This window comes from Megalops cyprinoides, chromosome 22, assembly GCF_013368585.1.
Source record: "Megalops cyprinoides isolate fMegCyp1 chromosome 22, fMegCyp1.pri, whole genome shotgun sequence".
NCBI lineage: Eukaryota > Metazoa > Chordata > Actinopteri > Elopiformes > Megalopidae > Megalops > Megalops cyprinoides.
The window spans coordinates 2,290,376-2,315,642 of NC_050604.1; the positions used below are offsets into that span (position 1 = coordinate 2,290,376).

Below are 25,267 nucleotides of genomic sequence, written 5' to 3' on the forward strand. Positions count from 1 at the left end.
TTATATTTTAAAAAAGTCAGTTAATTCTGTTCTTCCTGTGCATGGTGGTGCTCCTTACATCCACCTCCACGGTCCAAGGCCAGGTTGAACCACCTAATGGCATGCTTATGCACCTCCTCATTGGTAGCTTGTGCAGCAATGGGGTTCTTCCGTACAGCACCTATACAAAAGATACATTTTGCTTTTGGCCACCAAAAAATTAACCTCACTTATTAGTGGGCTAGCTGTAAGCTAGCACATCAGTTATTCTTGCCATTTCTTATTTTTCTCAAATTTTGAGTGCCATTTACTCCATACTTTAAGCTACAGATTCCATGTGTCAACACTCCAAACTTTTGTGCAATTGTGTTTGATATAAAAGTTATTTAAGCATCAAAATGTCCCCCTGGTGATGTCATTGTCGTCCCAGTGATGTAATGAGTCATCAATCAACAAGGGAACCTTAAATATATTATCTCAAAGTAATTAAGCTGTATTCAATGAGTTAGTGTTCACTTATGACATCACTAAGAACATAAGAACATATTATGATGAGAACAGGCCGTTTGGCCAAACGAAGGTTGCCATTTAATACTAAAGAGTATCCAGTACTGCATCAAGCATAGCAGGCTGGTTGGTCCAGCGGCAGAAAAGCCAAAGAAGGTCCTGGGGTCAGGGAGAAAAGGAGAAAAAAATGAACAAGAATACATACATACCACAGGAAAATCTTACTGAAAAGGCTCTCAACCCCTCAGTCCTGCTTATATAATTTTCAGAAAAAAAATTACAAAGTATTTTTATAAAATGTTATTACATTAATACTGTATCATTAACATTTACATTTTATAGACCTGTCTCATTTACACACATTTATTGTTGTGTGTGTACCATCTCAAATCTATCAGTCTGTATTTCTGTCCCTTTGATACACCCTCTGTCTGGTCTCTCTGTGCTGCCACCATGAATCTCCTCTTTTCTTGCAGTAAATCATAAAATCAGATCGAAACGAAATAAGACAAACCCATTCACACATTCCTCAAAACATACTGCTATCAGTCATTATATAATGTAACGTGTGCGTGTATGCACATGCACACATGTATTGAGAGAGAGAATTATGAATTATGGGAAAGACAAAGTAAGGAGAACAAATAAAAAATGTATTATAATTATTGCATTCTTATAGTACAGAATTATCAACCTAATGTCATGGGTGTGTGTTTTCTTGAGATTAACATTAGTTTCATTCGGATTAATTACTTCTCCCAGGCAAGTTTCTGTTCCACAAACTGACTGATTCACATCTATGAAACCATCTGTGTAACTCTGTTGTCTTAGTTTTTTAATTTTGTATTTTTTTTAACAAAACGTTAGCAAGCTAGCAACAACCAAACTTGCTAAGTACCTACTGTAGCTTGGTGCATACTGTAGCATTAAGCTAATTGCAAAGTGCAAAAAATTAATTTCAATCTATCTTGGTAACATTTGCTATCTTGCTCAGTTAATCCACACAACAAATCATTTATCTACATTTACGTAAAATGAGGAAATAGACCGTTGTTGGATACTTAGTATCACTAAAGATATAGCTATTGCCGTGCCCAAGAAAAACTAACATTAGCTAGCCACCATGACAAAACTAACAAGCTAATGTTTGATTTTACCAAAATAGCATTAGTATCACTAACAAAATAATAATAAAGAACATACTTTGTGCATGTTGTTCTTTAGTAGTGGTAGTGTTTTGACGCTATAGCGATCAGTTGGAGAATGCTCTGCTCTCCCACACGATTTTCGATGTCAATCGGAATGTCAGAGAAGAACTGTCCAGCCCAAACCCCTGACGAAATTATTTAACTACAAGAATTCTGTAGATGTAGTCACACATTACGTTTAGCAGCATTTCTCTCGTTATTATGTATGTAGATAGCGGTGGCTAGTTCATGTGTAGCTAATCAGTAGCTATGACTTGCATAGTGCCGAATCCACCCCTCACTCGATTTAACGTTAAAACAAGAGAATTGCCAATTCGGTGCTTGGCAAGCCATAGCTATTTAGCCTTCTGTGTAGCTCACATTACCTTTTTATTATTATTTTTTTAAACCATCACAGCCACAGACTATAGTGCAGGCTATACAGTTGGCAGCTAACGATCATAGCTAGTTAGTTAGCATGCTAATATCAACTAACAGCCAACTTCATGTCTTGCAACTTCTTTAGTTAGATAACCGTCTCATTCACAACCTAAGTAAAATATTGGATTACATATTTAAACACTCATCACTCAACTGCACCTGTGATATATAGTCATATTTCTAATATAGCTATATGCAAAATAATAAAAGATCGCTTACCTCAATATTCATGCAGCCCTCGAGTTTGTGGCTGTGCCGGCTACTCCACAGACGAGAGAGCAGGAATAGAATTGGTGCGTCCGTCCTACGGATGTGCCCCGGATGCGTTCTGAGTCCGCTGACCGACACAGTGGTGAGGGAGCCAACATTCGTTTGGGCCATGTTTAGCACAAGTCCACAGAACGGATACGACTGCTAAGAGGATCTTCTGACGGTCAAGCAGATCCGCCCCAAACCTAATTGCTATCCGAGGCTCTGGTTGGATTTATTGGTCACGATAATCCTGCCCCCAGCCCCTGACGTAGCGGTTCTTTGTTCTAGAGATCTAGACCAGCTAAGTGTTGGTGCCGCTCTCGAACCAGTTTTTGGTGTGAAATACCAGTGCCGACCTCAGGCTGAGCTGGAAATATTCTTGTGTTTATCTACCTGACTGTTACACTCATCTTTGTTCATCTGAGTACTGTTAGATTAGCAGGGTGTCAGTGTTATTCTAACCACTTTTAACCTGTCTGTTACAGGAAGCTTCTGAAGATATGTTTGACCAGATTCCTGTGTAAGTATACAACTGTATGAATATCATTAGTTTGGCTTTAGGGCCTTTCACGAAATGCAATGATATTCATAAAAGTATTTGTATGTTGTATTTTTCATCAGTTTCGGTATTACAGTTGTATAGATAGCCAAAGTATAACCAGTATTGGAAACAGCTGAATGACGTCCACATAGGTGTAGGTGTACGTTACTGTCTCTCATTACCATACTGTAAACAGACGACTGTGTTGTGCACTCAACCAAGCAGCTTCTCCAGTGGACATAGAGTAATGCTGAAATCAGACCTCATCAACCTAAAAGAGCACTTTGGGTTGGTAAAAGTTAAAATGAAAATGTCACTCCACCAAAACTGACAAGAAGTTTTCCCTCCCTTCATTTCAGTTCACCCAAAATGGACCTGACGACTGCATTAGAGGAATGCTCTCTGGCTCTGAACCTCTTCTTGAACAACAAGTTTTCAGAAGCACTGACTATCCTTGAACCTTGGTATTTGGCATTGCCCTGGGGAGGGATCACACCTGTTCCTCCTGTAAAAGTCTTCTCATTGAGATCACACCTGTAATTTGCCCCATGCATGTCAAAACAGCATCTCAGTCGAAAAAGAAATGTATTTTTTTCAGTACTTCGGCCCCTTAGTTGTTGTTTGGATGTTCTCCCCATCTGTCATTGTGGTCCATGTGCTTTTGTTTATTGTTTTTCCTTGTGTTCCAGCCCTGCCCTGTCCCTGCCCACCTGATCACCTCATTGTCTCCACATGCCAGCCTGCGCACCTGCTTCCCATCACCTCGTCAGCCCTGCCCTATATCTACCCTGCTTGTCTCTGTCCTGTCACCAGTTTGTTGCAGTGTTTCGTGCCTGTTTCGGTCCCACTGTGGGGTTGGTTTTTTTTTTTTTTTTTGTTTGTTTTTTGTTTCTTGCCGATAGCTTTTTCCGTGTTGACTCTGCCTGCCATCTTGCCCCGATTGCCTGGTTTGCCTGCCTGTCTGGTTTCTGACGCTGCCTTTTCCTGTTTTTGCCCCCGGTTTGCCTTCTGACTGCCTGCCTGGTTTTGACACTGCATGTTCTGAGTTTGCGATATCGTACATCAATCCTGAATAAAGCCGCTTGGAATCTGAAGCACTCGTGGTCTGCATCTGAGTCTGTGCCCGAGCCCTGACAATTTTATTGTAACATAATATCAGTACACAAAGTGGGTGTGGTTTTAATGACAGATAGCTTGTTCAGGAGGAGAGTTTTCAACTTGATTTATCATGTTCTGTAGTCATTCTCTCACTTTTCCATTTTCTTTACATGGGAGTCATTCTACCTGCAGTATTAGCTTAAGGGAAGATAAAAGTGATTTAACTTGTAGAATTTACATTCCCTAGCACAAAAGGGTACAGTGATGCAGATACTGACACTGGTCAGTAATGTATTGTTTCCCTCATCATGTTGTGTAAATTAAATTGCCTTTCTTCAGAGGCCAGTGTGTGATTGCTATATCTGGGTTCCAGGGCAAAGGACAGCATGTACCATGCAATGGGCTACAGCAGCATCCTGGTCATTCAGGCAGGAATGACTTTTGAGCAGAAGGACATCCAGATGGCCATGGACACGTTAAAGGAGGCCCTTCACACCTGCCAAAGGTACCACTGTAATTCCTCACCAAAGGCTGAGTGGTTCACGAATCTATGATGCATGAGTGAGGCAACAGTGTAGGGCTTGTAACTGAAAGATTGCTGTTTCAATTCCCCACTGGGGCACTGCTGTTGTACCCTTGGGCAAGGTACTTATCCCGCAATGTTCTCAGTAAATATCCAGCTGTATAATTGGATAACAGAACTGTAACAGCAACAGAACTGTATGTGGATGAGAGTGTCTGCTACATGACAATTATGTAATGTTATGCATGAAAGACAAAGCTTCCTTAAGTGGGTAAGAAAATGGTGGTAACAAAGAATAAACAGCATAGTGAACAAAATCCTCTGAGTGTGGGATTTTTGTAAATGGGCATTTAGGCATAATACATTATATAGAAAAGTTACACTATGTGTGTCTGATTATGGGTGTGTCCATTATGTAGGTTTAGAAGGAAGAATGGTGTTCTTGAGACAATATCCAGCCTACTCACCAGACACATGTCTGATGGGCTAACAGAAGGTGAGAGACACCCTTGTCTGTGTTGAGTTTGGGCATGGGGCATGCAGTGCTCTGGGTGCAAATGTGAGGTCTCTGTTCATTTATCTAGAGGAGATGCATGCTGAAATCTGCTATGCTGAGTGTCTGCTGCAAAGGGCTGCCCTCACCTTCATTGAAGTAAGTGGCAACAGTTTTACAGTATATGTACACTGATGAGCCAAAACATTATGACCACCTGCCTAATATGCTGTTGGTCCTCCGTGTGTTGCTAAAACAGCGTTGAGCCACCGAGGCATGGACTCTACAAGACCCTTGACGGTGCCCTGTTGTATCTGGCACCAAAACATGAGCAGCAGATCCTTCAAGTCCTGTAAGTTGCAAGGTGGAGCTGCCGTGGATTAAACTGCACACCCCACATATGCTCAGTCGGATTGAGATCTGGAGAATTTGGAGGGCAGGGCAACACCTTGAACACTTCATCATGTTCCTCAAACCATTCCCAAACAATGTGTGCAGTGTGGCAGGGCACATTATCCTGCTGAAAGAGACCACTGCCATCAGGGAATACCATTGCCATGAAGGGGTGTACCTAGTCTGCAATGATGTTTAGGTAGGTGGCACGTGTCAAATTGACGTCCACATGAATGGCCGGACCCAGGGTTTCCCAGCAGAACATTGCCCAGAGCATCACACTCCCTCCGCCGGCTTGTCGTCTTCCCACAGTGCATCCTGGTGCCATCAGTTCCCCAGGTAAACAATGCACATGTACACGGCCATCCACATGATCTAAAAGAAAAAGGGACTCATCGGACTGGGCGACCTTCTTCCACTGCTCCAAGTTCCGATACTCGCGTGCCCATTGTAGCCCCTTTTGATGGTGGACAGGGGTCATCATGGGCACTCTGACCGGTCTGAGGCTACACAGCCCCATATGCAGCAGGGTGCGATGCACTATGTGTTGTGACACATTCCTCCCGTAACCATCATTAAAATTTTTTGTGACTTGTACCACAGTAGACCTTCTGTTGGTTCGGACCAGATGGGATAGCCTTCATTGCCCTCGCACACGGAGCCTTGGGCGCCAAACACCCTGTCGCCGGCTTGTGGTTTGTCCCTCCTTGGACCACTGTCGGTAGGTACTGACCACTGCTGACCAGGAGCACCCCACAAGCCTTGCCGATTCAGAGGTGCTCTGAGCCAGTTGTCTGGCCATAACAATTTGGCCTTTATCAAAGTCACTCAGGTCTTTACTCCTGCCCATTTCTCCTGCATCCAACATGTTGACTACAAGAACTGATTGTTCACTTACTATCTAATCTACCCAGACCTTGACATGTGCCCTTGTTTGGAGATGATCAACATTATTTGGTTCACCTTTGAGTGGTTATAATGTTTTGGCTCATCAGTGTATGTTTCTGTATGTATACTCATATATATGTAAATGTACAAATGTGTATAAGATAAATATTTCTACAGTATTTGCAGAGCTAAGCCCTTTCTTATTTCTCCCTACAGGATGAAAGCATGATTGGCTTAATCAAGGGAGGTATCAGAATCCGAACAAGTTATCAAATCTATAAGTAAGCATAACCCCTTTCAATTCTCTATTAGTGTACCATACGACAATGCAGTTCTCTGGAGAACAGAATTACAATTAGCACCCTGCATTTTGAGCAAATGGGTTTTGAAATCTGATGTGTTGTTTATGTTGTTATAGCCACTCTATTTGAACACATTGTAAGGTAACTCACTGTGAGTGAGTGATAATTAATTAGACATAGAGACAGTGATCATAATGTGTTTGGTAGAGTTTCTAAAATTAATGCATTAACTTAAAGGTCTAGACTAGATAATTCTGTCAATACAAGAAAATATCTAAAACCTTTCACTGAATAAGTGTATGCAGCAATATCTCATGTATTGTATTCACATGGACATAGTGCATTTCCTACAAATGTTCATTTATGTTTGGAGGTTTGGGAAAATTAGGCTCAGTATTGTAAAGTAATGATGACCCTGTGAATAAAATGGAGAAAGAACAACATTTCAGGAGTTGTTCATTTATTCAAACAGAAAAGGCAAGACATTATAAATAGCTAAAACAGCTATCATTATTGCCCATGCTAAATTTAAGAAAATCATACATTGTACACCATATCTTATATTGACTAACACTATTTGTCAGTAAAGAAAAAGGTATGTGGCTAATTTAGCCTGCACATCTCTCCAAGCATAGCTGCCTTAGATTAGACAGCAGTCCACTGATGTCCAAGGAGTTGCCTGCTTTTATTACATGTTTATTACATTTATCAGGCCTATGGAATAATTGTACACCATTATTGGGTATCAGCTCTCAGTTACCTTTCGTACCTGTAGTTTTTTAAACTTGAGATAGTCAATAGGAAGATCTCTGCCTTGAAAAGACTCCTTTGCCATGTATCCCTGCTGTCTGCCAGGGAATGCTATCAGATGACTCAGGAAATGGCTGGACATGGTGCTACCTACAGGCATTTTGAGGGAGGCGTTAACACGGGAATGGGATCTTTTAATCTGGTGAGACTGTACCGAAGTGTGCGTGTCTGCACTGTACATATCTGTGTGTGTCAATGCTGTATGCCTATGCTGTGTGCCTGTGCTGTGTGCATACTGTGTGTATCTGTGTGCCTTTGTGTTTGTAAGATGTGGCTGCTTGCATTCATGTGTGTACCTCTGCTGTGTGTCTACATTGTGTGTTGGTGACAGACATTTGTGATGTGTAAATAACGAGGTACAGAGTGCATATAGCAATGCTAAAATACTGAACAAACTTTGTGGAATTATTATGTAATAGAGCCTGACTGATACAGGATTTTTAAGACCAATACCGAATTTGATATTTGAGGATTTGAGAAACCGATAATGACATATCAGCCAATATTCTTTTTTTTTTTTTTACAATTTACAATTTGTCATTTTGTGGACGCTTTTAAACCAAAGCGACTTACAATTATTTACAATTACATTTAATTTTTTCAGAAACACATAACAAAGATTTTTCTTAACATTTGTTTTATGTAGTTATTTAAGAGTCCTCACATAACATGACATAATGCAGTTTAAAAAGAAACTTGTTTTATTGTCATAAATAGTACTTTGAGGATAAATAAGAGTCAAATGTATAAAAATACAAAAGAGTTTAAAAAAATATAATGGCATCTTAAACCATGCAGTAAACTGATACAGTGACCTAGAGTAAACGCTACTGTTGAATGCATCTAATACTACATGACTGTCTACAACGAGCACTTGTGACTTTGGAATTTCAAACTACATGTTTGAAAGAGAAGCTAGATAACTTTGTGTGGCTACCAAGCCATGTTAGATACTTGTTCAGCTCACGTTTATTTACGTGTCCCCTCTGGTTTGATCATTTCCAGTGCACTGACTGTAACTACAGACATGCGAGTCGCAGATATATTTACCATTGCTTCATTTCGGCAGAATAAGTGAAACGCTATAGTTTAAACGTTAGCGGTCTTCCACTGATAAACAGTTAGCTATGTGGGTAACCTAATTTAGCAATAAACTGCTATGCAATGTTGCCAGAGAATTTTTAGAAGTGACGAGGGAGAAATGATAGGACCGTTTGTTTACTCGCTAGAACTGCCACACTGTTTCATAAATAAACCTACAATCAAGTTTGTCAACAGCTTAGCCAACACCACTCAACTACCGTAACGTTAAACGTAATTTTGATGTTTCACTGACGGTACCGGCTTTCACGTGACTGCAGCAAAACCAGGCATGGCTGACATGAATGTTGTCAGGCTTATTTAGGCTAAGAGGAGAAGTGATGGGGGATATTTATTATTATTTAAGTAATGTAATGTGACAATTATCAACTAACCATGAGCACAGATAATCTCCGTTATGGGCTACTTTGCTAGGCTCTGCTTGGGTCAGCTGATCGTTGTGATTTGTGGCATTCCAAACACGTGTTGCCAACAGTGGAGTTGCAGTGTGCCCTCTGGTGGACAAGCTATGCAACGACAACACTCATAACATGGTTGAAGGATCCATTTTCCGTCTCTCCGTTTCTTTTTTAATTGTCATTTATCGACCGTTATGAACGCGGATATCGATTTCTCTGCAATTAGCTCATGTCCGGCGGTAATATTCAATTCAATTCAATTCAATTCAATTTTATTTGTATAGCGCTTTTTACAACACAAGTTGTCACAAAGCAGCTTTACATTGATCCCAGGCCTGAGACCCCCTGAGAGCAAGCCTAAGGCAACGGTGGCAAGGAAAAACTCCCCAGTTAACAGGGGAGCCCATCTGCTTCTGGCCAGCACTGGGCAGATAGAATTAGAGAGAGTCTTAAAGTTGTACAATGTACTTTAAGACATTTGGGTTAGATAGACAGCAGTAATTAAATGACATAGTAATTATGAAATCTATCCTATAATGTCCGGTTCTTGGCATGCAGTTGGCTTGATGAGCAGGGCAGCGAGGTAGCAGGACTGTTCGGTTCTTAGCACGCAGTTGGCTTGACGGGCAGGGTAGTGAGCTAGCAGGACTGGAAGTCGGGGTGTGACGCTTGAGCTACAGCAGGGGTAGGAAACAAACAGAGAACAGTGATTAGTGGATATTAAATGTGGGAATGGAAACAAAAAGCATAAAGGCAAAGGGGGTAACAGAGGGGGGAAGAGGGGTGCATGTGTGTAATAGGGAAAAGTCCCGGCAGATAAGGACTATGGCAGCATACCTAGGGGACGAGAGGCAAGGGGCCAGCACAATCATGAGGGTGACCCTAAGGCAGTCAACACCAGACCATAGCCAGATCAGCTGAACACAGAGTACCCAGGCAGTGATATAGTGACAACAATGACCACTTAGTCCACCAGAGACTCTATGAACAATGTCAGCACTGTGCCGTGTCCCTCAGCTAAAAGATTTGAAATAAAGATACGTTTTTAGCCTAGACTTAAAGGCGGAGAGAGAGTCTGCTCCCTGAACCTCGGTGGGTAGACTGTTCCACAAAAGAGGGCTCAGTACGAAAAGGCTCTTCCACCTATAGTACTTTTACCCACTCTTGGAACAATGAGAAGTCCCGCACTTTGGGAACGTAGAGATCGTTTTGGAGTATATGGGCGGAGGTCCTTAAGATAGGGAGGGGCAAGCCCATTTAAAGCTTTAAATGTAAGGATAAGTATTTTGAAATCAATGCGGTATTTGATAGGTAGCCAATGGAGAGAGGCTAATACTGGGGTGATGTGCTCAAAGCGCTTTGTTCTGGTTAGAATACGAGCAGCTGCATTTTGAACCAGCTGAAGGGACTCTAGGGAGGCATATGCACATCCTGACAAGAGGGCATTACAGTAGTCCAATCTGGATGTAACAAAAGCGTGGATTAGTTTTTCAGCGTCGTGTATTGATAGAATTTTCCTGATTTTGGCAATGTTCCTCAGATGAAAGAAAGCAGTCCCTGAAGGTGTTTTTATATGGGTGTCAAAAGAGAGCTCAGGATCAATCGTGATGCAAGTTCTTTGATGGTTGCACTTGAGGCCAGTGAGACACCATCAAGATTTGATGTAATATTGGTGAGTTTGCTCCTGACAGACTTTGGGCCGATGACCAATATTTCTGTTTTGTCCGAATTTAAGAGGAAGAAATTATGGGCCATTCATGTCTTTATGTCTTTGAGGCAGGCTTCCATGATTGATATTTCCAGGGAGACATCAGGTTTGGCCGATATGTATAATTGGGTATCATCTGCATAGCAGTGGAAATTATGCCATGTTTATGAATGATATTTCCAAGAGGGACCATGTAAAACGAAAAGAGCAAAGGTCCAAGCACGGATCCTTGTGGTATTCCATGTCTTACTCTGGGGAGTTTGGAGGACTTATTGTTGATGAAGACAAAGTGTGGGTCTGAAAGATAAGACCTGAACCATGATAGGGCCATTCCACTTATGCCAATAAGGTTCTCAAGTCGGTCTAATAGAATAAGATGGTCAATAGTATCCAAGGCTGCACTTAGGTCTAGGAGCACAAGTAGGGAGATACAGCCATTGTCAGAGGATAGAAGTAGGTCATTGGTTACTTTTAGGAGAGCAGTTTCCATGCTGTGATGCTGTCTAAATCCAGACTGAAAGACTTCCAGAATATTATTGGACTGTAAGAAGGAGCAAAGTTGCTTTGTTACAACTTTACAACTTACAACTAAGATTTTCGAAAGAAATGGGAGATTTGAGATGGGCCTGTATTTCGACAGGTCATTCGGGTCTAGCGTGGGCTTCTTCAAAATGGGCTTGATGACCACTAGCTTGAAAGACTGAGGTACATGTCCGAGCGTAAGGGAGGCATTTATAAGATTTAGTAACAGAGTGCCAATTTCAGGTAGCAGCTGTTTTAAGAGTCCAGTTGGAATGGGGTCTAGTAGGTAGGTAGCATTTTTAGACAAATTAATTAGGGAGAAAAAGTCACTAAATTCAATGGGTGTGAAAGAGTCAAGGCATGTGGCTGGCCTATTGGATATCTCTACGTTATCTGAGTTTGGACAGGCCAGACTGGATGCAGAATTAGAGGAATTTTTTTGAATTGTGTCATGTATCTTTGTGATTTTGCTGTCAAAAAAGTTCATGTAGTCATCACTACTATGAATTGCTGGGATGCAGGGGTTGGCTGACGCAGGGCTCTTCACTAGTCTGGAGATGGAGCTGAACAAATACCTGGGATTGTTCTTGTTTTTCTCTGTTAGGGTAGAAAAATATGCTGATCTGGCAGCTGTGAGCACATGCTTGTAGCGTAGAAGACTTTCTTTCCAGGCCAGGAGAAAGACCTGTAATTTGGTGGAGCGCCATTTCCTTTCAAGTTTCCATGCAGTTTGTTTCATAGCACGGGTCTGGTCATTATACCAGGGTGCTAGTCTTTTGTCAAGGACTTTCCTCTTTTTGAGGGGTGCAACAGCATCTAGAGTGTTACACAGTGTGGACTCAATATTTTTGGTGAGTTGATTTATTTTAGCCGAACTAGGGTTCGAGCATAAGTTTAAATATTCTTTGTTGTTCAGACTGTATGAAGCAGGGAGCTCATCAATAAAGGCTTTGGTAGTAGCAGAAGAGATGGTGGGCCTGAGGGAAAATATGGACTCTGAGTTAATGTAACAAGCAAAAGGAAGGTTGAAAGTCACCAGGTAATGATCGGACAGTACAGAATTGTGTGGCAAGGTTACTACATTGTTAATGTCAGTGCCATAAGTGAGGGCCAGATCCAGCGTGTGGTTGCAGCAATGTGTGGGTTTGTCCACAAACTGAGAGAATCCAATGGAGTCAATAATGGACAAAAATGCTGTTCTGAAGGGATCCTGTACATTGTCCATATGAATGTTGAAATCGCCCACTACCACAACCTTTTCTGTGTTGACAACCAGGCTGGAAAGAAAGTCTGAAAATTCAGATAAAAAAAACAGTAGCCAGGTGGCCTGTAAACAATTACTAGGGTAAACACCTGAGATGCAGTCTTGTCAGGATGTGCAAAGCTAAGTACTAACAATTCAAATGAATTAAAGTTATGGCTAGATTTAAAAGTGACACAAAGATTAGAGTTATATACAGCAGCAACACCACCACCCCTCCCAGTTGAGCGAGGGACCTGGTAGCTACTGTAACTGGGAGGTGTTGATTCATTTAAAGCAATAGATTCATTTGGTTTAAGCCACGTTTCAGTCAGACATAGGATGTCGAATTTATGGTCAGTAGTCAATTCATTTATTAGCACTGCTTTGGGTGTTAAAGACCTTATATTTAATAACCCAATCCTAAGGACCATTTGTTTGCAGGTATTAATTTAAGATTCACCAGATTAAATTTTTATCAATTTCTCAGGGCAAATGCCCCGAATAGATTTCTTTAAACAGTATGGGACCAAAGATCGGGGGACAGACACTGTCTCTATGGAACTAAATTTAAGTGGTGGTTCAAGGGAAGAAGCAGAAATATCGGCACACCGATTTATCGGTCGGGCTCTATTATGTAATACACTGTCATCCAGTTTTGTGCATGAACGCGTTAAAAGAGGGCGTTCATTGAACGTGCTCATTTTTTTGGTGAACGGTGAATTTGAATGTATCCGTTTGCAACTAAAGAACTTGAGCTTGTTCAGGTTTGCGTGAGATTCAGAATCCTTAGGTGTGTTAAAGTTACTGCTTGATGAATAAACACGGACGGTGTTATTCCATACTTCCAGACGTTTTTATTAGTGCAACTCATCAGATAGACTCGACATCTCGTAACCAACTGCCCATATCCCGCTTAACAATCACTGCGCATGTAGACGTACACATAAAATAGCTATGAACATGAACTTGTTCATTTTAATCAGTGTGAACTGAACTTTGAGCTAGCTTTTGTGAAGTGTGAACTTGCATAACACTGCTGTCATCACTTTTCTGTGAACTAATAAAGTTTCTGATTGGTATTTTAGCCTGTAAGACAAAGACTATGTTCTTTGTGATCACTGCAGCCATAGTGAAAACAACTCAGGTATAGCAGACCTGCAGCCAAGGTGTATCAGTGGAAACACCTCAGGTATAGCTGACCTATAGCTAAGATGTATCAGTGGAAATTCCTTAGGTATAGCTGACCTGCAGCTAAAATGGGTCACTATAAATGTTTTGGACAGTGAGAGATTATGGTGGGAACTCTGAGGGCTGTAATTTGGGGATGACTATGTGGTGCACTATGTTGACGGAGTATCTCCCCCTTCTTTCTGTCAGATGTTGTCTCTCCTGCCCAGTAAGGTTCTCCGGCTGCTGGAGTTCATCGGCTTTGCTGGCAATAGAGTATGTTTTTTTTTTTTTTACTTTTACTTTTTTGTCACTTAAGATCAATGGTGCATAGGTTCTTTGCCAACACACCATCTGGAACCCAGTTTTATCATGTCCATCCCATAATTACACATTGACTAAAGTGCAACTCAGACAGGTTTATATGCACGATAGCAATATTCTTGTAATCTCAGAACCTTAACTAAGACTCAGACAGGTTCAAACGCATTAACATTAAGGCTGAAGATTCATACAAGTTCCAATAAGAGTAATTGATCCAATAAGAGTAATTGTTCAGTGCACTGGCAGTGTTTGTACTATTGCCTTGATGGCTCCCACCCATCACCATAACATGGCCAAAATGTTATCAAATTGAAAGGCTGTACTCCCTAAATATTCATTAGCATATTTTTGAAAATGTGAAAATGTAATATACATACATTCTCAACCATATTCAAAGGTCACAAGGGATTTGATATGATAGATTTCCATGTATTGAGTATTGGAGAAAGTGGATAGATGTCTATGTGTCGAGGTCTGAAGAAAGTGGAGGTGACTTCTCTGTTGGTCTTCTCCTCTTAAGGAGTTTGGCCTGTCCCAGCTGCGAGAAGGAGCAGCTAGCCACAGTCTACGGGCTATCCTAAGCGTCCTCATGCTGCTCATGTACCACACCTACTTCACAGTCATACTGGGTAAGTCTCAGCCACTCTGAATTAGAAACAGTCACATTGGGTAAAACAGCCACATTGAATTATATACAGTTACACTGGCAAAAGCACAGCCACACAGAGGAAAGCACAGTCACACTGGATTAGATACAGTCACATTGGGTAAGACTCAGCAGCACTGGGTTAGCTACAGTCACACTGGGTAAGAATCGGCCGCACTGGATCACATACAGTCACACTGGTTACAATTCAGCGACACTGGATTAGAAACAGCCATACTGGATTAGATACAATCATACTGGGTAAGAATCAGCCACAGTCATTTCATACAATCATACAGGTTAAGTCATACTGTTTTAGATACAGTCACACTGGAAAAAAAGCACAGTTATACTGGTGAAATCAGTAAGGGATTTACACTGATCCAGGGGACTACAAGAGAGTGAGTTTAATTTATATCTTGTGTAAAACTTTGTAATTTATTATGAGGGAATGCCTCAAATTATTCCGGGACAAAACTGGCATAAGGGAAAGCCAGCATTGTTTTCACACAGCGAGATCATAAATTTCCTGGACTTCCTTGGGGAAACTACTGAAAGACTGAACTCATGCTCATGATGTTTTAGACATTGTACTGCTCTTACAACTCTGATATGGGCTCAAACAGGTAAGGTTCTACAAAGAGTGGGAGCCCACTGTAGAGGTAGAAGTTTATAAATAGGGATGCATCAGTTTATTTGGATGGTATCATTCTGTATGAATTAATATAGCCTGTAGGGTTTGCCTCTGTACAGTATGTATTAATGTAACCAATGACGCCTTGTCTCCAATAGGAACTGGGGATAGTAATCTGGCTGAGGCAGAGGTCCTGCTGGCACCCTACATTGACAGATTCCCCAATGTGTGTATACCAGATTCCTGCTCTCTCTCACAAATGCACACACATACACACAGACACACACACATGCCCAACTCTGTCCAGTGACCCCAGGTTCCCTTGACCTCATACCATCTGTATTCTCTTTTTCAGGGGTCACTTATTTTGTTTTATGTAGCCAGGATTACAGTGCTCAAAGGAAACTTTGAAGTGGTGAGTTACATCAGATTATCATCAGAAATTAATTCAGAAGATTACCAGGCTGCATAAACCCAGGTGCTGTTCCTGCAGTGTGTAGCACCCTTTACTGAAAGGCACAAATAGTGACTCAGTGCGGCACCACTGTGTGTTTTATGTAGGCCCAGGGGAAATTCCTGGAGTGCATTGCTGCCCAGACGCAGTGGAAGCAGATTCACCACCTGTGCTACTGGGAGCTGATGTGGTGCCACTGCTTCCAGCAGGAGTGGCTGGAGGCCTATCGCTATGCAGACCTCCTCTGCAAGGAGAGCAAGTGGTCTCAGGTACTGGAGAGCATCCCTGGTCCCACACAATTCAGCCTGCTGCTAGCTCCAGGTACCACCATACCTGTCTGTAATCAGAGGATACTGTCTGTGACATTTGATTCCTCTCTGTAAGCACTTTAGAAACTAGAAATTGCCCCATTGATTTTAGTTTTACATTAAATGATTTCTCACCTTGATTTTTACATATGGATTTTTAACTTTATTTTTATTTGTGGATCATTATAATTGCTTTCTGTTCTAATTACCAGATACTTAAAAATTCACACTCATCAAAATCAAAATTCCATAGTTTCAACTCCTTTGTGATTTGTACCTGGTTTACCATATACCATGCTATGACTTTCCTTGTAGGCGATTTACATGTTTCAGAAAGCCTCCATCCTGAGCATGCTCCATGAGGATGATGTTAAGAAGACTGGGGAGAATGTGGTAGAGCTGTTCAGGTTTGTTCCTCTACTGAAACCCTTCCACCTTACTGTACAACCCTACCATGTGACATTCACTGCGTCTCAATGTGCAAGTGAGCAAGAGAAGTGAGCGAACCAGTCCACACTTCACGTAACATCACACAAGTACATACTTGAGAAGGAGAGGCAAGGGTGTTATTTAGGAGGGAATTGAGACACACTCTGTTCTCTTCATGCTTGTGACGAAACAGGAATGACTCCAAAGAATGATTCAAAGCCATGGGAATAGCAGAACTGATGACATCTGGAAAGCACTTCACTGTCTTAGTTGAAAATATTGAAAATATTATCATCTTAATGTAGATTTAAACACTACAAAATTTTGAAAAATCTTGTCCTCTCCCACACTGATCTTCTCCATTATTTACAAGTGATTTGGAAACTGAGGGACAGTTTAGAAATAAAATTGAATCAATCTGCATTAAAGTATTTATGTGGATACATGCACAAAACCTTACTTCAATGAAAGAATCCTGGTCCAGTTAATCTTAGTTTCAGACAAGCAATGTGACAGTTTAAATGTTAAATTGTTAAATGTTAAACTGATCTTGGTGGGCTATCTACATTGTAGTGAGAAGCATACACATGTAAATGTGGCTAACGGTATGAAACATCTTGGGTTTTTCACTATTGACTTTGTCTGCTTGATGTTCAGATGCATATCATAGTTCACACTGGGTAAAGCTCTGGTCTGGCAAATGAATAAATGTAAATGCAAAGTTGTTTGTCATATTTTCTGTTAACTTCTAATTAAAATGCACTGGAATCATTTGGTCCAACATTTGGTCCAGTGTTTCTTAAAGTAAAATTCAACACTATCTGTGGTAACAGCGTAGTGATTTTCTGCATCACTACAGCTGAATGAAGCTCATGTAAAATTTGTAACAAGCAGACTATGTGAATGCCAGACGAAAGGGATTCTGGGATGCTACAGCAAACGTGATGGGTACAAGCAACCGACGCAGGTGAAAGCTCATTCATCTGCATCGGTTGCTCGTTTTCCCACTCACCCCACCCACAGCTGGTAACAGCCTACATATAAATGATGTATACACATGGCTGTCTAGCTCACTGAAAGTTATATTCTCATGTCTTCTGTGGTGGTCAGCCTTGTTTTCAGTTCATAGATGTAATGCCTCAAAGAACTTGGTTGTCTTTGTTCCTGGGGTTATGGCAGACAGGTGGAGGGCCTGAGGATGCGGTTTGCTGGCAAATCCATGCCAACAGAGAAGTTTGTGGTCAGGAAGGCCCGGCGCTACGCCTCTTTCACCCCAGTGCCACTTGTGATCCCTGTATTGGTAAGTGTGTCAGGACAGAAACACTAAACAGATCATGAACTGTCCTTCATCCAAATCTAGTGAAAAATTGGCAAGAGTTGGCAGAGTTACTTTCTAATAATATACTATTTGCTAAGACAATGGTAAACATTATAAATGAACATTTATTTCATTTTTTATTGCTTGGCTTCAAGCAGGGTAGCAACATTGCTAAAGGACTGTGTGTGCATGTATGTGTCTGTCCTCTTGCCCTGCCAGGAAATGATGTATGTGTGGAGCGGTTTCACCATCGTTGGGAAGAGTCCAGAACTAACAGAGCGTTTGCTTGTCACTATTGAGGAGGCAGAAAAGCAGCTGAAGAGTGACACCAGTGAGTCCAGCAAAACTTGTACTCCTTGCCTAAGAGTGAAACAGCATCTCAGTGTGTGTGTGTGCATATGCATGTAAGTATGACCCATGCAAATGGTGTAGATGTATCATTATTTCAAACCCAGCTACAAATGTCTGAACAGACAGACAGATATGGACGCAGGGGTGTCAGCTGTCCAACTGGTTGAGTTGTGAATGAATGAGATGAATGAAATTTTTTGATGCAGAGCATCTATACATGGAATTTGTTACAGAGCCCTTCTGCACACAAATGAAACAGAGATCCAATTTTGATGCAGTTTCCACTGCTGTCTTCCATCAATAATCAGTATATAAACACACCGAATAATAAGATCATTCATTTTGTATAGGCGATAAAAGCAGGACACTAGGGTAGAATGGGGTAGGGTAAGGTAGGGTAGGTGAAATTATATCTTAATCACATTGTGTTTTTGTTGCACAGGCTTGTCTGTTGCTGTAGGGTAGAGTAGGGCAGGGTAGGATAAGGCAGAGTAGGGTGGGGTAGGGTAGGACCCTAGGGTAGGGTAGGTTAGGACCCTAAGGCAGGGTAGGGTAGGAGTCTGAATATGAGTTGAAATGCTTCATATATAGGCTGCTGCAGGGGCAGAAGCTCTCTGAACCCACTCTCTGAATGAATAATATCATTTCCACTTTGGGAACATTGCAGGTACTGACAGCACAGGTGAGGAGACACAGCTTTTGTGAACCCCTGTTTGTGGATAGGGTTGTGATGCCTTATGCTAGCTTCTGTTTCCCTTTTTAGACCCCACAGAATACCACACTGATGACCAGTGCCTTGTCCAGATGCTGAAGGGCCTCTGTTTGAAACACCTCTGCAGGCTTTTTCAGGCAGAACTGTGCTTCACACAGGTGATATCCAGGTAAGGATTGGCTATGTATGACAAGACCCACTGTGTCCTGGAGCATATCGATTCAGGGTCTCCCTTTCACCTTAAAAGCTCTATACTTGCACTTAACCTATACCCTTGAAATTGTGTTGTCACCGTACATGTTTGAATTATGTTTGAGGAGTGTTTATTGTATATGGTGTATATGAGTGTGGTATTTGTATATGGTAATGACTTTGCTTTACGTGTTGAGGATTTACCTGTAATACTTCCCTCTTAATTGTCCAAGTAGGTATACATAAATCATGTTATGTTATATGTTATGTTATGTGTTTTATGTTATGTTAAGTTATGTTATGTTATGTTATGTTATGTTATGTTATGTTATGTTATGTTATGTTATGTTATGTTGGGTTGGGTTGAACTGAACTGAATTGAAATAATCTGATCAGGTGTTTTGTGAGACACACAAACTGAGGGCTGTTGAGGACAGGTGGTCTGAATGCACATGATCAATGCTAATAATTTATAGCATTTGTATAGTGCAAATTTCCAAGGGTGTCAAAGCACCTTACAGCGAAGGAAACCTGGTTGAATTCAACTACACAGTTTATTAGGAGCAACTGCGACTGCACACATGAAAGCACCTGGACTCATGTTCGGGTCCTGGGACCTCATTTATTAACCACACATACACACAATCGTAACCCTGAATGGTGTGCACTCAAGCCTCATCCTGAACCTCTGTTATTAATAATGACATAATTGAATGTGTTTATTCTCAGAACTGATCACGCTATGCTTGTCCTCAGAAGGAAATACTGTAAAAGCTGCATTTGTGTATCCTCCAGTGAGAGCAGAATACAGTTCGACCATTACCTGGTCCCATTCTGCCTGTATGAACTGGGCCTGCTCTACAAACTTCAGGGAGACTTCCCCAAGGCAAGAAGCTTCATAGAAAATGCAAAGTAAGTGTCTCTTTTCACAGGCCATCACTTACCAAGTGTAATACTATGGATGGCACAGAACCATGTACTGGAGTTTATTCTTCTAAATCTCTCAACAATCTCATCTTGTGTGTGTTGGAGAGATACCGTTTTGTGTGGCATGTGAGGTGGATGTCAGAAAGCAATGCCTTACTAGCGTCCCTCCTCTGTTTGGTTTACAGGCTGAACTATAAGGGCTACTCTATGGAATCACGTCTGCACTTTCGTATCCACGCTGCACTGGACAGCATGGAAGACTCTGGCACCACTCCCTTGTAACCACACCATCCTTCAACTGCAGCAGCCTTTACCAGTACCACCCATCAAAGAGCACACCCCCAAAGGACAACGCCAACAGTCAATGGTTTTTATTAGTCTTGTGTTTTTAAAGGAGTTTGTAAATTTTATTTCTGCATCCTTATGAGTAGTCTTCATTCCTAAAAATGAAAAAAAATGCTGTGTTGGTCTTGCGGTTTCCTCTTATCCCATGGCCTCATGTACAGTTATTGAGAGGACTGGATCAGAAAGTACAAGAGGAAGGTCTGTGATGTAACCTAAATTTTCCAAATAATGATAACAGGAAGTAACACTGTATGTGAACGTAATAAAACTGATCAGCTTTAAAACTGTTCATTCCTTATCCAAAAGTGAGGCCAAGACTCCCTCATACTAGATCGGTGGACAAGAATCCTGCTAAACCAAGTAGAAAAAACTCACAAGGCTTGTGTAGGTCTTGTATTTACTTCTAAAGTGAGTAGCACAAAAACACTGTTAATGTGTGTTCTCATTGGGTTTCATTCATTACCGTGAAAGGAATGCATTTATATGCCACTTACACTAACAGAAAGACAATAATTCTACTGCTTCCATGTGTATTTTACCACAGATATTTCATGTGGACTAGTCAGTCAGCTCAGTGTATTCCACATTGAAAAGACCATTTCTACCATTGTTGCAGCTAAAAGTATTCTGATTGTCTGGTTTACTATGAGTATTTTTGAAGGCGTGTGAGCCAGAACAGAACATCCATAGAACTGCACAGGAACACAGACAGCACCTGAACCTCCTGTTACCAATCACACTTTTTCTGGTCATATAACACTCTCCAAAGACATACATAAAGGTGACAATATTTTTGAAAGTGTATGAGACTTTTGATTCAAATAAAAATAAAATCAATATTTGGTGCTTCTGGGAGAAGACTGCCTCAACAATAATTACTTTACAGTAGTGTACAAGTGTATGACGAGCCTTCCTCAAAGACAATGTCAGGGTCATAATTCAAAATCAATCGAGTCAATTAAGTGATTGAGCTACTTCCAAAATGACTGGACCATGACTAAGTGCAAAAATATTATGAATGAGTACCTGTACTGTCATTCATTCATAGCACATTTGAGAGGTGCTGGAAAGCATCTCCTGAAGGCCAACGGGGGTAGGGTAAATTCTATCAATAAACCAAAATTTAGCATCTGTAGATTAATGGAGGTGCTTTTAAAGAATACCCTTTCACAGATAAGGACCCAGCTATCTTCACTGAATGTTCATAAAGGGGGATGAAAACTTCTGGACTGATATAATTTCCATTATTTCACTATCACTTTCTTTTTATACACTTTTTGACCATTTTTGTTACTTTTGATGGTGAAGGAACATTTGTAAAAACTGAATGTGCTATGACCAAAATTATGTACCAAAGTATAACATCATTTCCTGTTTGGCATCTTCTCCAACAATATCTAATATTCAAAAAATGACAACAAAAGATAACAGATCTTTTAAATATTGTTGGGATCTTCAAAAAAGATGACTGATTAATAATAACTAATTGAGTCTATTGTAAACCTTGGCCATGATTTACAGATTTACATTTTTCATTGTCACATCATAAATCCCAAAATTGTTATAAACAGAAATAGTTATAAACGTAAAATACTGTGTTCATATGCACAATTGTTGCCGAGTAATAACACTTGACCTTCAAAATTTGTTGGGGTGTTGCAGGTAAACACTTATCAAAATCCCTTGAATCAAGAAAGATAAAATAATTATTGTAAGACAAACTATCCAATGTTCCTTTTACTTTACCACTAGGTGGTGCTATGCAGTAAACACTTTACAGATCATTGCAATATGGTTAGAAACATAGTCACAAAATTTAGTGCTTACTTGCAAAATCATGTGATGCATGGACTATACTTTATATAACAGATTGTATGGTGAGTGTTTGTAAATATTATAAATCCAAATGATAACTTCTGTAAAGCTCAGTATGATGCTACAAAGACAAATTTGATGAACACTACACTTACTTCATAGTAGGAGTAGCAAAATATCTATTTCAGCAAGATCTTAACCCATGAACCCCAGTTTAAGATATATTGACTTTAAAATCACCCAACAATGGAAAACAAAACAATAACTGTTATAAGCCGAAAGGTTACAAGCAAAATTACATTTTCTCCGTGGTATAGCATCCTTTGTTGGTTAAAAGATGTCTAAATGCATATTTGCTTACGGCAACATCCCTAGAGGTCAAACGGCTCAAGATTTGTTGGGCATCCTGAGGAAAGGGTACCGAACATACTGTATCAATCAAGTTCAGTGTCAGCACATCAAAATGTTGCTGAGATATGACCTTACATCCTGTTTGGCGGATTTGCCTCCAATTTCGATGGACTGTGACGGATGGATGCTTTCAAAAATAAAAAAAATCCATCCTCCTTTGTGAGGCTTGGTCCGAAGATCTATGCAAAATTTGATGAAGACTGGACAAAATTTGTGGCCTGTGAAAATCTTAATTTTTTCATAAAAAAACAAAATGGCAACCATGTCAATTAAGTTGACTTGACAACTTGTCATGTCTCATCTTTGGGATCTCCCAAAGTATCACCTGGCACAAGAATCACTTTTGTCAAGGAAAACACATCGACACAACGCAAAAGATGTTTTTGCTTATTGCAGCGCCCCCCAGTGGTCAAATGAAAAAGTTTTTGGACATCCTCAGAATGGGGTTCCAAGTCCATGTACCAAGTTTGGCATCGATACATCAAAGCAGTAATTAGTTAGTTAAAGAGTTATGACCTCTCTTCATTTGGCGGCCTGGCCCCATTTTCAATTGACTGTAATGGATGAACGCTATTTTCTGTGTCCTGGGACCTCCCAAGGTATCACCAGACACAAGAATGACTTTAAGGCAAACACATCAATAGTTATTGGGCAAAACGTGTTTTTACGTATTGTGGCCCTCCTGTGGTTAAATGACGCAATTATTTTTGCACAACCTCCAGGAAGGGGTCCTGAGTCCATGTACCAAGTTTGGTGTCAACACATCAAACATTTGCTGAGATATGATCTCACATCCTGTGTGGCGGCTTTGCCGCTGATTTCGATTGGCTAGTTGCATAAGACGATGTTGTACAATTTCCGGTTTGAGGATGGTGGACACAAGCATATCCGCTTCCCGACGCCAGTCAGTTGGTAGACAACAAAATGACTTTCTAAGACTTCCAAAGATAACAATCAATGATGTTCACTGCATCATTCAAGCTGGGACATCAGCACCAAGGAGTAAGTGAGAGAAGGGCTTCAAAATGTACGTCTCCAGTTACATCGATAATTATGAAGGTGTCACGCCCTCCCTGAGCAGGGATATTACAAGCCTGTCAGCCTTGGTGGTCTACCTTCCTACGCCAGGCAATGTCGTTGTCTTAAGGGGTTATCACACTATCCCCGAAACCTCTCAGGGCGGCGTGCAGCTAGTACACATTCGGCTTGCTTAAATACAACAGAAAGAAATGAAAGATTGACGTTACCTAGAGTTTCGGGACATGAATGCCAAGGCTTCACCCTTTCCGTGGCCAGCCCGCACCAGTCGCCCCGCGACGGACAGCCCGGCCTTGGCGTAGCGAAGAGAGTAGCGTTCGCTGGCTTTCTTGTGTTTGCGTTGTTCAGTTTAATATCTAAAAGGTCCCCGTTCACTTCAGTTGCGCTATGCTTGTTGACGCTCTTCGGTTGGTCGCCTTCCCAGGACTTAACACAAAGAAAAGGAAATCGTGCAAAACAACGTCGCGGTAGAGTGGTCGGTCATAAACTGCAGTAGGGTATTCAGTTTTCCCGCGGGAGGCCAGCTTCAGCAGTCCACATCGATCCACAGTGGCAGCCACACCGGTGCACGCGCAACCCCACTGGAAATAGCCTCATTCCACACATCGCCCCGGGTCACAGGGTCAAACCACTCATTAATTAAGCAACGCCAACCCTCCTTTCATATTGTACAAAGCAAGCCGAAGTGTTTTAGGGACCCACTAATACTAACAATGAAATTTACTTAAATAAATCTGACAAAACATGTATCAATAATAATAACAGGCTCATCTGGGGACTAATAAGATCTCCGCGCACTCTCAAGGGTCATTTTAGATCTCAAAGGAAATGGCCTGTCCGTAACAAAGGTAAGTTAAGTTACTAGCTTAGTAGCTACCTAACATAAACAGCCACAGAGGATTAGCAATCTTGCTAACCAGCTAACTTTGCTATCTAACATTGGATAATTTGACAATTCGACTAATATGACCCAGTTTTAAGTGTGTTGATGACATGATATTGTCCCCAGTATCAATAAAGATCAACGAACAGACAGAGTGAGGTCTGTGAGGAGACATGGGAAACCTCACAACCTCAGAGCAGGATGGAAGATAGTTCAGTTGTTCGTCAGTTCCAAGCCAGTTCTGTTCCAATTATGTTCTGGGGATTTGATGTGGCTAGGATAGGTTCTGTAACTCTATAACATTAACGTCTAAAGTAGGTAACAAACGTTACCTGCCTTGTAGGCATAGGCAGAGTTTGCGGGGAGGCAGGGGGGGCATTAACCCCCCAGTCACTGAAATATGTCACTACATTTAGTCTAAAATAGGTCCAAAAGTAATCTAATTAATTACATGCTTTATGATCTAAATTAATCGCATATCTAATATTTGCCATGAGAAGCATTTAAAATTATTTTAAAATACTCCTACCTAGCCTGCAGTTGGGTATGATAAACAATATGTTGCTAGCAAGCCTACCACTATAAAAAAAAAAGCTAGCCAGCTAGCTAACTAACCTGCAGTCAAGAAACTGTATATGTGTTGCTTGACAACACGTGTAAATGTAATCCTGAAGGAAGTGTTTTTGTCGGCGGAGATGAATAAATGACAAAAAAACAATTTGTTGTCTCAAATTATAGTTACTTGATAAACAGCCTTGTTTGTGGAACTGTTGTATAAAAGCAACATCACACTCAAAGTTGTGCTGTTATACTGAAGATCAGCACGGCTGTGATTATCTTCGGCACTCGGCTTGCAGCCTCATACCTACGACCGATATATATATGTAACGGAGTGCCTGTACCTTTAAGCAGAAGCAACAGCGGCAG

General features: G+C 41.0%; 1 protein-coding gene across 1 annotated transcript; it reads left to right on the forward strand.

Moving 5' to 3' along the window:
* Nucleotides 1-2,866: 2,866 nt before the first annotated feature.
* Nucleotides 2,867-20,195, forward strand: LOC118769706 (tetratricopeptide repeat protein 39B-like). The gene is made up of 18 exons (XM_036516982.1): nt 2,867-2,886; nt 3,267-3,371; nt 4,379-4,510; nt 4,948-5,024; nt 5,113-5,180; nt 6,519-6,583; nt 7,460-7,556; nt 13,764-13,829; nt 14,398-14,506; nt 15,316-15,383; nt 15,513-15,572; nt 15,719-15,880; nt 16,235-16,326; nt 17,528-17,648; nt 17,886-17,997; nt 18,781-18,898; nt 19,717-19,833; nt 20,034-20,195. The coding sequence occupies exons 1-18, from the start codon at nt 2,867-2,869 to the stop codon at nt 20,128-20,130; spliced, it is 1,686 nt and encodes a 561-aa protein (XP_036372875.1). The 3' UTR covers nt 20,131-20,195.
* Nucleotides 20,196-25,267: the final 5,072 nt, after the last annotated feature.